We start from the raw sequence: 15503 nt of genomic DNA on the forward strand, positions 1-15503 counted from the left end.
CAGTGACAGGAGCAGTGTAACGGTCAGGAGGAAGGTTGCCGGCTGGGCGCGCGCGCCAAGTTCAAATGTACAGGCACGCGGGACAGCAGAAGACCTGAATTGGGAACCGGGTCCTAAAGCCCGCCGGAGGCAGGGGGAAGACTCAGGGGACTCAGCGTCAGAAGAGTCTAGAAAGGGCAAGACCCCAGTGGACAGGCGGACCCAGAGGAGGAAAGAGCAAAGGAAGAGGTGGAGCAAGGCTAGAGTCTTAAACTGGTGTTTGGGGGGAGGAGATTCAGACGGAGCTTCAGCGGTCTAGACTCCAAGAAGTAGAGCTGCGCGCCGCGGCTTTGAAATCGAAACTGATCTTCAATAAAGACTTTTGTATATAACAAGAACTGGCGTTGGTCCTTTGTGAGCTGGGACCTCGGGCAGCTCTGACACATAAGTTTCCCTTGCCATTGTTCTTTTGTTGGTATTTCTTCTGTCTTCCAAGTTTGTGCTAATAAAATTCTTGCCGCTGTTGTTGCATACATAAATAATTTCCAATTTTCTTTTTTTACATCTTGGTCTAAAATTCCTAGAAGGAATGCTTCTGGTTTCTTAACAAAAGTCTTTTTAAACAGTTTTTTTCAATTCATTATATATCATTTCCCAATAATTCCTAATCTTTTTGCATCTTGCAGGATGGCTTTCATTCTAAAAAGAAAAAAGAAAAACAAGATCTACCCCTCATACGAGGATGAGGCCCCTGCCCTACTGCCGGCATTGGCGAAGCCTTCAACATCAGCCACAGAGGGCAGGAGGAAAAATAAAGTTGCACGCAAAAACAAGATCTACCCCTCATATGAGGACGAGGCCCCTGCCCTACTGCCGGCATTGGCAAAGCCTACACCATCAGCAGCAGAGGCCAGACCGGCAGAGGCCAGACCCCTAGTCTTGCCAGGGCTGGCGCAGCCCCGGACCAGCAAGCAAGACCCAAGCCAGCAGCGGCCCTCAAAAAAGAAGAGCCTCGAGGACTCTGGGCCAGCGTTCCCAGGTGAGTAGGCAGAACCAGATCCCTCTTGGGTTCCCCTTGGCCTTAGACTTGGTGTTTACCTCTACAGATGTTGGTGATCTGACACTAAAAGCGAAACAAAAGAAGTGCTATGGTCAGATCACTTCCTGGTGCAACTGGACTTCTCCGCGACCCTTCCCCTCTGCAGGGAGGTGGGACCGTTTCGGATGGTCCGCCCCCGCTACTTAATGGATCCAACTGGTTTCCAGAGAGTGGCAGGGGATGTTTTATCCCGTTGATGGCCTCTCAGCTGATTCCCTGGTGGCCCCTTGGAATGCGGAGTTAACCAGGGCTATTGACTGTCTGGCTCCGAAGTGCCCTCTCCAATTGCATGGAGCCCGGACAGCTCCATGGTTTTCCCCAGAGCTGAGGGCGATGAAACAATCGTTGAGACGGCTAGAGCGCTGGTGGCGGAAAACTCACTCTGAATCAGACCGGACACGGGCTAGAGCTCAACGTCGCGCCTACCAAGTGGCAATGGCGACGGCAAAGAGGGCCTTCTTCGCTGCCTCCATTGCATCTGCAGAAAACAGCAGCAGGAGACTTTTTCAGGTGGTTCGCAATCTATCGGAACCACCTGCACCGGGGCCTGGTAGGGACCCCAATATCTCCTGCAATGCTTTTGCAAAGTTTTTTTTGCAGATAAAGTCGCTCAGATTCAGAAGGAGGTAGACTCCATCATGGGAGCAGGGCCAGGGCGGGAGAGTGCTAGAGTTCTGTCTAGTCCTGTTACATGGGATCAATTCCAATCTGTTACCTCCGAGGATGTGGACAGGCTGCTTGGACAAGTGAAACCAACCACCTGTCTCCTTGATCCTTGCCCATCCTGGCTGATAAAAGCGAGCCAGGAAGGGCTGGGCGATGGGCTCTGTGGGGTGGTGAATGCTTCTCTCTGTGAGGGAGCCTTCCCAGACCCGCAGAAAAAGGCGGTCATTAAACTGCTTCTTAAAAAAAAAATCTTTAGACCCAGCCAGTTTGGCCAACTATCGCCCAGTCTCAAATTTACCATTCTTGGGCAAGGTGATTGAGCGGGTGGTTGCCGAACAACTCCAAGCACGCCTGGAGGATGCAAACCATTTGGATAGGGATTCAGGCCTCACCATGGGACTGAAACTGCCTTGGTCGCACTGGTCGATGATCTCCAGCGAGCTAGGGACAAAGGTGAGAGCTGTTTCCTAGTTCTGCTGGATCTCTCAGCGGCCTTTGACACTATCAACCATAACATCCTTCTGGACCGTCTAGAGGGGCTGGGAGCTGGGGGCACTGTTATATGGTGGTACCGCTCCTTTCTCCTGGGCCGTGTCCAGAAAGTGGTGTTGGGGGATGAGTGTTCAGACCCCTGGGCTCTCACTTGTGGGGTGCCTCAGGGTTCCGTCCTCTCCCCCATGCTTTTTAATATCTATATGAAGCCACTGGGACAGATCATCAGGGGGTTTGGGCTGAGTGTTCATCAGTATGCAGAACCAGTGAAGGCGGTGAAGGTCCTGTGTGAGTGCCTGGAGGCGGTTGGAGGATGGATGGTGGCTAAGAGATTGAGGTTGAATCCTGACAAGACAGAAGTCCTGTTTTGGGGGGACAGGGGGCTGGCGGGTGTGGGGGATTTCCTGGTGCTGAATGGGGTAACTGTGCCCCTGAAGGACCAGGTGCGCAGCCTGGGAGTCTCTTTGGACTCACAGCTGTCCATGGAGGCGCAGGTTAATTCTGTGTCCAGGGCAGCTGTCTACCAGCTCCACCTGGTATGCAGGCTGAGACCCTACCTGCCTGCGGACTGTCTCACTAGAGTGGTGCATGCTCTAGTTATCTCCCGCTTGGACTACTGCAACACGCTCTACGTGGGGCTACCTTTGAATGTGACCCGGAAACTGCAATTAATCCAGGATGCGGCAGCTAGACTGATGACTGGGAGCGGCCACCGGCACCACATGAAACCGGTTCTGAGAGATCTGCATTGGCTCCCAGTACGTTTCCGAGCACAATTCAAAGTGTTGGTGCTGACCTTGAAAGCCCCAAATGGCCTCGGTCCTGTATACCTGAAGGAGCATCTCCACCCCCATCGTTCAGCCCAGACACTGAGATCCAGCACCGAGGACCTTCTGGCGGTTCCCTCATTGCAAGAAGTAAGGTTACAGGGAACCAGACAGAGGGCCTTCTCGGTAGTGGCGCCCACCCTGTGGAACGCCCTCCCTTCAGATGTGAAGGAAATAAGTAGCTATCCTATCTTTAAAAGACATCTGAAGGCAGCCCTGTTTAAGGAAGTTTTTAACATTTGACGCTGTATTGTTTTTAATACTTGATTGGGAGCTGCCCAGAGTGGCTGGGGAAACTCAGCCAGATGGGCGGAGTATAAATAATAAATTATTATTATTATGATACAAGGTTGGGGTCTCTCTTGGTTTCCTTGATGTCTGGGTGCAAGTCCCCCCCACCCCACCCCTCCTTGTTAAGAGGCGTGTAACATGGAGCAGGGACTTCCGGGTGGCTGTCCCTGTTCTGCATTGCTGGGGGTTGGACTAGGTGACCCCGCAGGTCCCTTCAGATGCTACAGTTCTATGATCCCTGTTCAGATATGGCATACACCCGCTCATTGCAACAGGCAAGAAGCCCCCTGAGAAAGAACTTGCCGTCTTTTCTCGTGTATAAGACAAGGTTTTTTTACCCCCCAAATCAAGTGACAAATTGGGGCTCCTCTTCTACAGGGGGAGTGCTGAGGGGGGACGGTGTGACGTTAACATATATGAGAGAGTGCTGGAGGGGAAATAGTTAAATAGGTTGCACAGACAGGACCCAGGGGGATGGAGTCAGTGGGTCTATAAAACTAGTTCTGGGAAGAGTTCTGAGAGGAGTTCGTTGGGAGTTGTGGGTGGGTAGTTGGTTGGATTTCATGGGTTGGCTGGTTGGGAAAGGCAGTTGGTAATAGAGAGACAGTTAGGGCAGTTGGTCCTTGAGTGTGGGGAGGTAGCAGAGATAGAGAGAGGAACATAAGACTAAGAAAGTAAAGAGGAACACCGTTTGGAATGCGGCAAAAGTTTTGTTTTATCTCTGAAATAAAATACACTCTTCTTTATTGGTAATTGAAAAGCTGACTGAGACTGAAGTGATTTTACCAGGGAGGACCTGGTTGGTGGCAGCAGATTAGTGGTGTACGGGTCAATAATCCGTGAGACAACCGGGTGCTCTGTACGAATGCCACAGACGGGCGCTTGGTTGTAGCAGCCAGGAGGAGATTCCCAGCTATGATTTCTTTGCTGTGGAAAGGGCTGTTGTCCGACTGGCAGACGATAGGTGACTTGGTGGTTGATGCGTGCAATTGTGCAATTTGATTAATGGCTGCCCCCGGAAAAAAAAGCTCAACCACTCTGGGCAACCCCTCCCCAAAAAAGCTTAACAAGTCTTGGCAATGTGCCCCCGTTTTCTAAATTTTGAGTGCCCAGAAATAGGGGGTGTCTTATACATGGGGGCGTGTTATACATGGAAAAATACGGTACCTTTCCCTCTCATCCGCCTCATTTACTCACACCTCTCTCATTCTGAAGAACTCTCTGATGAAAACTTCGAGTTCCTGTGGATGGGTAAGAAAATGCTGGGAGGAAGAACAATCAGAGAAGCTTTGGAGATGATGGATGAAAGGGAAATTTTGGACACCATCCTCCAACACCTCCAGCCACCTCCCCAGGTGTGTGTGATGCAGGGTGGATTTGATTGAAATCAAATCGATTTAAAGCATATTTTTACATTCTTGCTTGTATAATCTTAATATTTACAACCAGATGAAGGTTTCATTTTGGGAATAATAAATTTCCAGAGTAGTTTTTACTACTGATTTGGTTATACTGTTAGGAATGCATAGACAGATAATTATGAAATTATTGTGGGGTATAATAAGTTAACTGTGTACAGATGCTTCAGGTTACATACGCTTCAGGTTACAGACTCCGCTAACCCAGAAATAGTACCTCGGGTTAAGAACTGCCATCGGCTCAGGGGCGAGAGGGGAAAAGCTGGGTGGATTATAGAGAGCCCCCAAAGATCGTGGGAAGCAGCACTTCCTCAGCGGAGGAAGGAGAGGAGATGCAGGGGTTGGAGGAGGCAAGGCGGTGCCAGGACACCTTGCCTGAGGAAAGCGGGGAGGAGTGGGGTCCCCCATTACCCAAGCCTTCCTTGCGCAGTAGGTTTCCGCGCAGAGAGGGGAGGTGCAGACTGGGCGCCAAGAAATTACTCTGCTGGGGAAGGTTGAAGGGCTGCTCACTCTCAGATTCTGCCCGTGAATGAGCAAGACACGGAATAGAGGCGCTCTGCATTCTAAAGGTTTTGATCACTAAGAAGAAAGTTGGAAAACAGACTCTTGAGCCATATTTCCTGATTGCTCTCAAGCAACCAACCGATACAGTGGTGCTTCGGGTTAAGAACAGTTTCAGGTTAAGAACGGACCTCCGGAACGAATTAAGTTCTTAACCTGAGGTACCACTGTATATTTGGACAACTTTTCTGCTGTACCTTATTGGAAGGAGAAAAATAATCATTTCCTTAATAAGAATTTAAACAATTTATTTAACTAAAACAATAACATTATAGCATATATATCCATGTTTGTTAACTGATGTGGTTAAACATTTTTTTTAAAAAAATTCTTAGAATGAATTTTAGCATATATGAAAAACTTAAAATAAATCCTTACTTCCCAGTGAATAGCCGTTGGACTATAATGCAACTTAAAAAGAAAAATATATTTCGAAAGATTTTTCCTCCAAAAGCATTTTATTTTAGAAATCCAATTTAATTTTTTTTAAAAATGTGATTTAAATCAAAAAAATCTATTTTTTTTAAAAAAGGGGTCATTGATTTTTATCCACCCTGGTCTGATGTTGCGCAGCGTGAACCAGGATTCCCCAACCTGGTGCCCTCTAAATGTTTTGGACCATATGCTGCCTGGGGCTGGTGGGAGCATGTAGAAGGGTTCAAGTTGAGGGGAACTGCCATGAACTATCACAGGCAAAGGCAAACCCGGCCCTCCAGCTGTTTTGGGACTACAGCTCCCATCATCCCTAGCTAACAGGACCTGCAGGTCAGGGGTGATGGGCATTGGAGTCCCCAAACAGCTGGAGGGCCGTGTTTGCCTAGGCCTGAACTATTGGGAGCCCAGCTTGGAGGAAGGTCCTATTTGCAGATGCAAGAGACGACTTTCCCCTGGTAAGAAGGAGTGGTGGCCGCCAGTCTGGGGGGCTTGAAAAGAGGACCTGGCAAATTTGGGGAAGCAGAGAAGGCGACCAGTGCAGGATCTGTAGACCGGAAGAAGAATGTATTTTTGAGTTTTTATATTGTAAACCGCCCTGTGATCTTCGGATGAAGGGCAGTACAGAAATTTAATAAATAATAGTAATAGCCACAATGCCTAGATTCTGTTTGTTCATGGCAGGAAACAAAGTGCTTTAAATGAATGGTGTGTCTCCCAGTCCAGAGGATTTACTGAATCTTCTTTGGAGTTTTACTTTAAAAAAGAAGAAGAATTGATTGCAATAGATTTTACTCCAAATGATTTTTGCAAGAAGTCTATTTCTAGGCTTGTGGGTTTTTTTTTAGAGAAGACAAGTGGCAGATAGATGGCAACTGTTCTCTAAACAAGAAACATGACACTTTTCTTCATTTTATTCCCAGCAGAAGACATCCAAGCCTGGACACAACAAGGTAAGTCCTTGTGGCGAATTCCTCGCGGCGCTTTTAGCAGAATGCTCAGAGTCCCAGGTTCTTTAGTGCAGTATTTATTATTGTGAGCTCAATATATATACAAATATCTACAGAAGCAGTTCATCTAATCAGACAGAGTACCTGCATCTACACCACTCCACCACTATTGGACAGGCTTCCCTTTTAAACCGGTGACAGCCAATCACATTACTGCTGCGTCATTCTGACCCAGCACTTCCACAGAGAGTATTGGATCTGTAGCCTTATTGGAGCTCACTGATTGGGTCTGCGTTGCTCCGGGACAGGAGGAAGGAAGCCAAATGACACCGAGGTTGATTCAAAGAAGAAAGAGTTTATTCTGCTCTCCAGATAGCAGAAGGTACTTGCGTGATCAAGTCCACAGCAAGTCCAAAGAAATGACAAGTTTCATGCAGTATATATATCCTCCAGGCACTCTTTTCCAACCTTCCAACCACATCAGCCTATGTACGCAGGTTGACATCACATATGTTCTTGCTCTGGTATTCTTAACCATAAAAGGGTGTTCCTTCCTGTACTTCTGACCATAAAAGGATCTTCCTCTTCCTACTTTTATCTGGGAGGAATAGGTCATCATCTCCGGGTACACGCTCTGGCGCTGTTCCCAGATTGGGTCTGTGCGTCTTTTGTGGTCAGCACATAAGATAAGGCACACACGCATCATCCCTGCTCTACTGGAACTTGGCAAGGTCACTCATTGCCGCCACGGACTGATAAAGGAGACAGCTTCGAGCACAGCCGGGTTTTTGTTTATACATTGACTCAGAGCTCAAGTTAATGGATTTTAGCTAAGGAAAAATAGGGATTTTGGTGCAGTTTTCAAACTGCCTTCACAGTAAGTTTTGGGTTTGGGAAACACATTCCTTCACATCAGCCTGTTGCAAACTGAAGCCTGCAGACTTACTTGCACAGCATCCTGTGAATCCCAACACTCCTCCTTAAGTCAAAGGCTTGAGACCTAATAATTCTCTTCAGTCTCAAAATTTAGGAGCATCCAAACATTTTGTATACAAATCTGCCACATTACATTTTGTGTTACAGTGCTGTACCTTGAACACATTTCTTTCCAAAGCATTTTTCACATTTCTGTATCTTATAGCAATATGTTTGCTCTTGCTCTTAAAGTTCTGTTGGTTAGCAAGCTGTTGTGCAGCCATGTTGTCACTGAGCACAGAGATTGGCATTTCAGAAGGTATTCCAAGCTCTTTTGTTAGGCAAGCAAACCACTCTACTTGTGACGCACATTCGCTTATGGCTGAGTACTCTGCTTCACAAGTACTTGTGGCAACAAATGTTTGTTTCTGGGATTTCCACTGAACCAGGGCATTTCCAATATATATGGCATAGCCAGTGGTAGACTTTCCATTTTCTCTATCCCCCCAGCTGGCACCAGCGTATGCATACACTTGCTGATCATATCCTGTATCCAGCACCAGTTTGTAATCTTTTGTGCCTTTCAGATACCTTAAGGTAAAGGTAAAGGTACCCCTGCCCGTACGGGCCAGTCTTGACAGACTCTGGGGTTGTGCGCCCATCTAACTTAAGAGGCCAGGGGCCAGCGCTGTCCGGAGACACTTCCGGGTCACGTGGCCAGCGTGACATCGCTGCTCTGGCCAGAGCCAGAGCCAGAGCCAGAGCCGCACACGGAAACGCCGTTTACCTTCCCGCTGGTAAGCGGTCCCTATTTATCTACTTGCACCCGGAGGTGCTTTCGAACTGCTAGGTTGGCAGGCGCTGGGACCGAGCAGTGGGAGCGCACCCCGCCGCAGGGATTCGAACCGCCGACCTTTCGATCGGCAAGCCCTAGGCGCTGAGGCTTTAACCCACAGCGCCACCTGCGTCCCTTTCAGATACCTTAGGATTCTTTTAAGTGCTACCCAATCTCTCTGAGCCAGGTCTGCACTTCTTTGGCTTAACATGTGCACTGCCAATGTTATGTCGGGTCTTGTCCAACAACTTAAATATAACAGAGAACCTAACAGAGAATGAAACGCTGTGCATTCTCACATTTTTGCCCTCCTGGTTCCTTTTTGTTTTTTTTTTTTAAATAATTTTTATTAATTTTCCACACAGATAATAAACAGCAATATAACACAATATAACTTCATACTCATCGGTTCATAACCTTTTTTCTTTGACTTCCCCATACCTCCCCATCCCTGCATCCTTGTTTAATAATTCTTTAGCAACCCTTAAGTCCATTGTCTTAATTCCTTTTCGTAAATATTTCTTAAGTTTTTTTGTTTACTGCTGCAATTCTTTACTTCTTACCCCCTGACATCTTAACATTCCTCAATTTTACAATTATTTTTAAGATATATTTTGAAATTCTTCCAGTCCTCTTCCACTGTCTCTTTCCCCTGGTCCCGGATTCTGCCCGTCATCTCGGCCAGTCCCATAAAATCAATCACCTTTGTTTGCCATTCTTCCAGAGTAGGTAATTCTTGCGTCTTCCAATACTTTGCCAGTAGAATTCTTGCTGCTGTAGTGGCATACATAAAGAAAGTCCTATCCTTTCTTAACACCACTTGGCCCACCATACCCAAAAGGAAAGCCTCTGGTTTCTTAGGAAAAGTCCACTTAAGGACCTTCTTAATTTCATTATAGATCATTTCCCAGAAAGCTTTAACCTTTGGGCAGGTCCACCAAAGGTGGTAGAAAGTGCCTTCAGTCTCATTACATTTCCAACACTTATTATTAGGCAAATGATAAATCTTTGCTAGCTTGACTGGGGTCATGTACCACCGGTAAATCATTTTCATAATATTTTCTTTTAAAGCATTACATGCAGTAAATTTAATACCGGTGGTCCATAATTGTTCCCAGTCAGCAAACATGATATCATGACCTATATCTTGTGCCCATTTGATCATAGCTGATTTTACCGTTTCATCCTGTGTATTCCATTTTAACAGCAAGTTATACATTCTTGATAAATTCTTAGTATTGGGTTCCAACAATTCTATTTCTAATTTTGACTTCTCTTTCTGAAATCCTATTTTCCTGTCCTGTTTAAACGTCTCATTTATCTGATAGTAATGCAACCAATCTCGAACCTTAGGTTTTAGTTTCTCATAACTCTGAAGTTTCACCCTTTCACCATCGTATTCTATGATCTCATGATATTTTGGCCATTTAGAATCCATATTAAGCTTTTTTACTTCCCTAGCTTCCATTGGTGACACCCACCTAGGGGTTTTACTTTCCAACAAATCTTTGTATCTAATCCAAACGTTGTACAATGCTTTCCTTACAATATGGTTTTTAAAACTTTTGTACACCTTTACCTTGTCATACCATAAATATGCATGCCAACCAAAACTATTGTCATACCCTTCCAGATCCAAAATGTCAGTATTCTCAAGAAGTAGCCAGTGTTTCAACCAGCAGAAAGCTGCTGATTCATAATAAAGTCTTAAGTCCGGCAGGGCAAACCCCCCTCTATCCTTTGCATCAGTTAAAATCTTAAATTTAATTCTGGGCTTTTTGCCCTGCCAGACAAATTTTGATATATCTTTCTGCCACTTCTTGAAACAGTCCATCTTGTCCACAATCTGCAACGTCTGGAATAAAAACAGCATTCTAGGCAATACATTCATCTTAATAGTAGCAATTCGGCCTAACAAGGAAAGTTTCAGCCTTGACCATATTTCCAGATCCTTTTTAACTTCTGACCAACATTTTTCATAATTATCCTTAAATAAGTTCACATTCTTGGATGTTAAGTTTACCCCCAGGTATTTTACCCTTTTTGTAATTTCCAAACCTGTTTCATTCTGAAAACTCTCTCTTTCTTCCATTGTTAAATTTTTTTTCCAACACTTTCGTTTTTTGTCTATTCAATTTAAAACCTGCTACTCGACCAAATGTTTCAATTAGTTCTAATACTCTTTTAGTACTAGTGTCTGGCTGTTGCAATGTCAATACTAGGTCATCTGCAAATGCTCTTAATTTATAATGTCTAACTCCGACCTGGACTCCTTTAACCAACTGGTCCTTTCTAATCATATTTAACAAAACCTCCAGGACCGATATAAAAAGCAAAGGGGATATTGGGCAGCCCTGTCGTGTACCTTTTTCTATAGGTATTTCTTCTGTTACCACATTGTTTACAATTAATTTGGCCTTTTGTTGAGAGTATATTGCACCTATACCGTTTTCAAAACCTTGTCCTACCCCCATCCCTTGAAGATTCTTTTTCATAAAAGTCCAACAAATGTTGTCAAAGGCTTTCTCCGCGTCCACAAAAATCAAAACTGCTTTCCTATTAATGTCAACGTCCAGCAGCTCCAAAATGTCTATAATGTTCCTCACATTGTCTGACATATGTCTACCTGGGAGAAAGCCTGTTTGGTCCTTATGAATCTCTTCTGCCAACACTCTTTTCAATCTTTTTGCCAAAATGTCTGCAAAAATTTTGTAATCCACATTGAGTAAAGATATAGGGCGGTAGTTTTTAACCTGGTTCTTCTCAGTCTCTGTTTTCGGTATAAGTGAGATGAAAGCCTCTTTCCACGATTCAGGTGCCTTTTTCCCCTTCAAAATTTCATTGCAAACTTCCTTCAATGGTTGTATCAGCCATTCTTTCAGCATTTTGTAGTATTTGGCCGTCAGGCCATCTGGTCCTGGTGATTTTCCCAATTTCATATTTTGAATGGCACCCTCTATTTCTTGTTCTGTTATTTCCTCGTTTAAGATCCTTTTACTTTGTTCTGAGATTTTTGGTAAACCGTATTTTCTGATGAATTCTTCTATTTCTTGCTCGTTGGTTGGCCCTTGTGCATACAATTTCTTAAAAAAGCTTTGAAAACAATTGTTGATCTCGTTGGGTTTGTGGATAATCTTTCCATCCATTTCTAAACTTGTTACCGTATTCATTTTCTGCCTTTTTTTCAATTGCCATGACAGAAGTTTCCCACATTTATCCGCTGATTCAAAAGTTTTTTGTCTCATTTGCTTTATCTTCCATTCTATTTGTTGGTTCATGAATTCCATGTATTGCATCTGATGAAACTTTATTTCTCTCAAAATCTCATGAGACTTTGGTTTGGACCTCAACTTCTTCTCTCCTTCTTTTATTTTTTCTAAAATTTTTTCCTTCTTTTCATTTTGTTGCTTCCTCTTAATAGAATTTTGTTGAATTAGGAAACCTCGCATCACGGCTTTGCTTGCGTCCCAAATTATTCTTTTTTCCACATCTGTTTTCCTGTTGATCTCAAAGTAATCTTTTAATGTTTTAAGGGCCTTCTTATGGATCTCTTCGTCCTTGAATAGGGTGTCATTCATTCTCCATCTAAAGGAACCAGTTGTTGTTAGTTTCATCTCCATCTTGACCGCATTATGGTCGGAGCACGTTTTTGGGCAGATTTCTACTTTTTTTGTTCTTGACGCCAGACTACTAGAAATCCAAATTTGGTCTATTCTTGTCCATGTCATTTTTGCTTCTGAGAAGAAAGTTCCCTCTCTCTCTAAAGGATTCTTTGTTCTCCAAATGTCAATCAAGTCCATTGTTTCAGTCATTTCAAAAAAGGTCCTTGGTAGTCTCCCTTCTTTCGAAATCACTTGTCTCTGTGCTTTGTCCATGTTTGTTGAGACAACTCCATTCATATCTCCCATCATTAGGATTTTATAATCTAAAAAGTCAACTAATGTCTCATGCAACTTCCTAAAAAATTCAGCCTTCCCTTCATTTGGGGCATAAACTCCCACAATTAATATCTTTTCTCCTTGAATTTGTATTTCAATTGCCAGGTATCTTCCTTGTTCATCTTTAAATATTAATTTTGGAGCCAACTTTTCCTTTGCATAGATCACCACACCTCTTTTCTTTACTTTGTCTGATGAGATGAATTCTTGACCGAGTCTCTTATTTATTAATAATTTCCTGTGTATCCTGGCAATATGGGTTTCTTGCAAACATATTATGTCTAATTGTTCTTTCTTCAAAATGTGAAAAACCTGTCTTCTTTTCCGAGGAAGGTTCAAACCATTACAGTTCCAACTAAGGAGTTGCAGAGACATTTTGTATTTAGGTAGCTGTTCCTCCAACTGCTCCAAGCTTCTGCTCTTCCTCCGATGGTGGTAGTGAAAGTCCAAATGACAAATTTGCTATATCGGGTGGTTCCCTCTCCTCCACGGTTCCTTTCTGCAGATCCTCCAGATACTTCTCTAGAAATAGTTCTTTGTCCTGAATTGTTTTTATTTTAATCTTCCTTCCATTGAAGTTAAAGGACAATCCTTGTGGAAACTCCCATCTGAATGGTATAGTGTTTTTCTTCAGCAGGTCTACTAAACTCTTGTAATATGTTCTCACCTCTAAAATGTATTTAGGAATGTCCTTAAAAATCTGTATCTGACAATTTTGGATCACCAATGCCTTTTGATAATGCAAATTCAATATTCTATCTCTTTCTTCTTTTGATCTCAATGTAATTAGGCAGTCCCTTGGTTTTTTATCCTGCCTTCTACCCAGTCGAAAGGCTGATATTATCTCAAGTTCCTCATCTTCCTCCCATTCCTCCTGCCAAAAAGTTATGATGTTCTCTGTGAGAAATTTCACAAGGTTGTCCCCTTCCCCTTCAGGCACCAATCTAAATTTTAAATTCTTCTCTTTACGTTGAAGTTCCAGTAAGGAGAGGGCTGCATCATGCTCATTCACTTTTTTAATAATAGGCCCAAATTTTTCCCTTGTCTCTTCAGCCGTTATTTTTGCACTTTCTGCAATCTTTCGTGTTTCTGAACTTTCCTGAATTAATCTATTTATAGAATCTGTGTTCAATGCAACACTAGCCGTATTCACATCCAACCTTGTTGTCAACTCTGTTAATTTTTTAGAATTCTCTGTCGAAAGTTTTGTCAATGCTTCCAGGGATTGATTTATTTTAAGTAGAGCCTGAGTCATAGGATCCATAGAAGCTGGTGTTTTTTCCTGCACAGCTGCAGTTCCTGATATAGAGGCCCTTTTCTTGTGAGATTGTTTTGCTTTCTGCCTTGTTACTATCTCTTCTGTAGGGGCACTCATATCCTCAAGGTCGTTTTCACAGAGTTGATTCCCAAGTGGAAAATCCCACTGTTACTTTTTCAAGTGCAACAGTTTCAAATAGAGCCCTCTAGAGGGAGCATTCAATTGTATCCAAATGGCAGAGATAGAAAAAAAACAAAGAAGCAAGGAAGTATAACAGTAGCCAAAAATTTCCAATGTCCAAATTGTAATGTCTCTATTTTTCTATGTGGCCAAAATGCAGCAAAGTACATCCAAGGTCCGATAACTTTTTTGCAAACAAGTCCCCACTTCTCAAAGTTTGACAGTCCACGTCCCGGTGTCTTGTTTGGGCAGCCCGACCCCAGGGGATTTGGCAATGGAAGGTCTTAATTTTCCATTAATTTTCCAGCAGATTAACAACGTTCCAATCCCTTCCCCCCTTCTCCTGCCAATCTGGGGGGAGGTTTTAAGTCCGATGTCAGTTTGACAGCTTAAAAAAATTAGAAAGGTTCCCTTTAAGTGCAGCTTGATTTTCGTTGCTTTATTCCTTCTGCAGTTCCGGGGAGGCAGACTTCCTTAATTTTTGTCTTTCCCGTTTTCAGCCAATTTTTTTTTTTTTTTAAAGTCCCGTTACTTTTCCAATCTTACTCACGGGTGTTGTGGTCAAATTCCAATTGCAGGAAGGAATCGGCGCTCTCCGCTCATGGCGACGCGGCTTCACTCCGCTAGCTGGGTGACGACTCTCAGCACCGCGCTTACCCCGATGCCGCTCAGAAGCCTTTAAAAAGGCTCCCTCACAGTACCGGGGGGCGCAAAGGGTGCCCACCGAATCTCCTTTGTTCACAGGCTCCGCGCCTGTGATTTTAGGGGTCCCCCGCTTGCCGTAGCGGGTAAGACCCGAACTAACGGAGCAGTCCTGCCTCGGAGCTCGAGGCTCGGACCGCCATTAAGCGCTGGCGCCGACCGGAAGTTCTTCCTGGTTCCTTTTTGTACTGGTAGTTATGGGAGTGTCAACCTCACTTGCCCTCTCCATTCCATATGTCTTCAGTAACTTTTCGATTTTTTCCTTCTGACTCAGAGAGTAGACGCCCTCTTCATTTCTCTGAACCTCTACTCCTAAGTAATTCTGAATCTCTCCCAAATACTTCAGTTTGTATTTGTTACTTAGGCTGTTTATAAACCAAGACACTTGCTTTTGTGCAGTTGTTTTTAGACAGATATCATCAACATACAAAAGTAAATAACAAATGCTTCCTTGCACCATTGCTGAATATAAACAGGAATCAGCCAGGCTTTGTTTGAATCCCATCTTTTTCAAAGTTGTGTCTATGCATTCATGCCATAGACATGCACTTTGGTGTAAACCATATAGTGCCTTTGCAGCTTTAACACCATGCTGTCTTTTTCCAGCTCATAACCTGGTATTTGCTGTAAATACACCTCGGCATCAATAGGAGCATTTAGATATGCTGAGGCAACATCAAAATGATTAACTTTTAACCCCCTCAGACTTGCCATTGCTAAAACTGATTTTACTGTTTCAGCCTTTGCTCTTGGGGCAAACACTTCATCATAATTGTTCGACAGTGGAATTTGCTGCCAAGGAGTGTGGTGGAGTCTCCTTCTTTGGAGGTCTTTAAGCAGAGGCTTGACAACCATATGTCAGGAGTGCTCTGATGGTGTTTCCTGCTTGGCAGGGGGTTGGACTCGATGGCCCTTGTGGTCTCTTCCAACTCTATGATTCTATGATTCTATGATTCTATA

General features: G+C 44.0%; 1 protein-coding gene across 3 annotated transcripts in view; it reads left to right on the forward strand.

Annotated features, from left to right (window-relative positions):
* LOC307206182 (uncharacterized protein) overlaps positions 1 to 15503 on the forward strand; it is a 164543-nt gene that overhangs the window by 4477 nt on the left and 144563 nt on the right. The window contains exons 2-3 of one of the 3 annotated variants that reach the window (XM_079959023.1): positions 429 to 1018; positions 4570 to 4709. In XM_079959023.1, the coding sequence (XP_079815149.1) occupies positions 667 to 1018; positions 4570 to 4709 (492 nt within the window). In that variant the 5' untranslated portion in view covers positions 429 to 666. The remainder of the gene's footprint in view (positions 1 to 428; positions 1019 to 4569; positions 4710 to 15503) is intronic. The other 2 variants (XR_013834303.1, XM_079959025.1) reach the window with 2 other exon arrangements.

The sequence above is a fragment of the Podarcis cretensis genome (genome assembly GCF_951804945.1).
Source record: "Podarcis cretensis genome assembly, chromosome: 17".
NCBI lineage: Eukaryota > Metazoa > Chordata > Lepidosauria > Squamata > Lacertidae > Podarcis > Podarcis cretensis.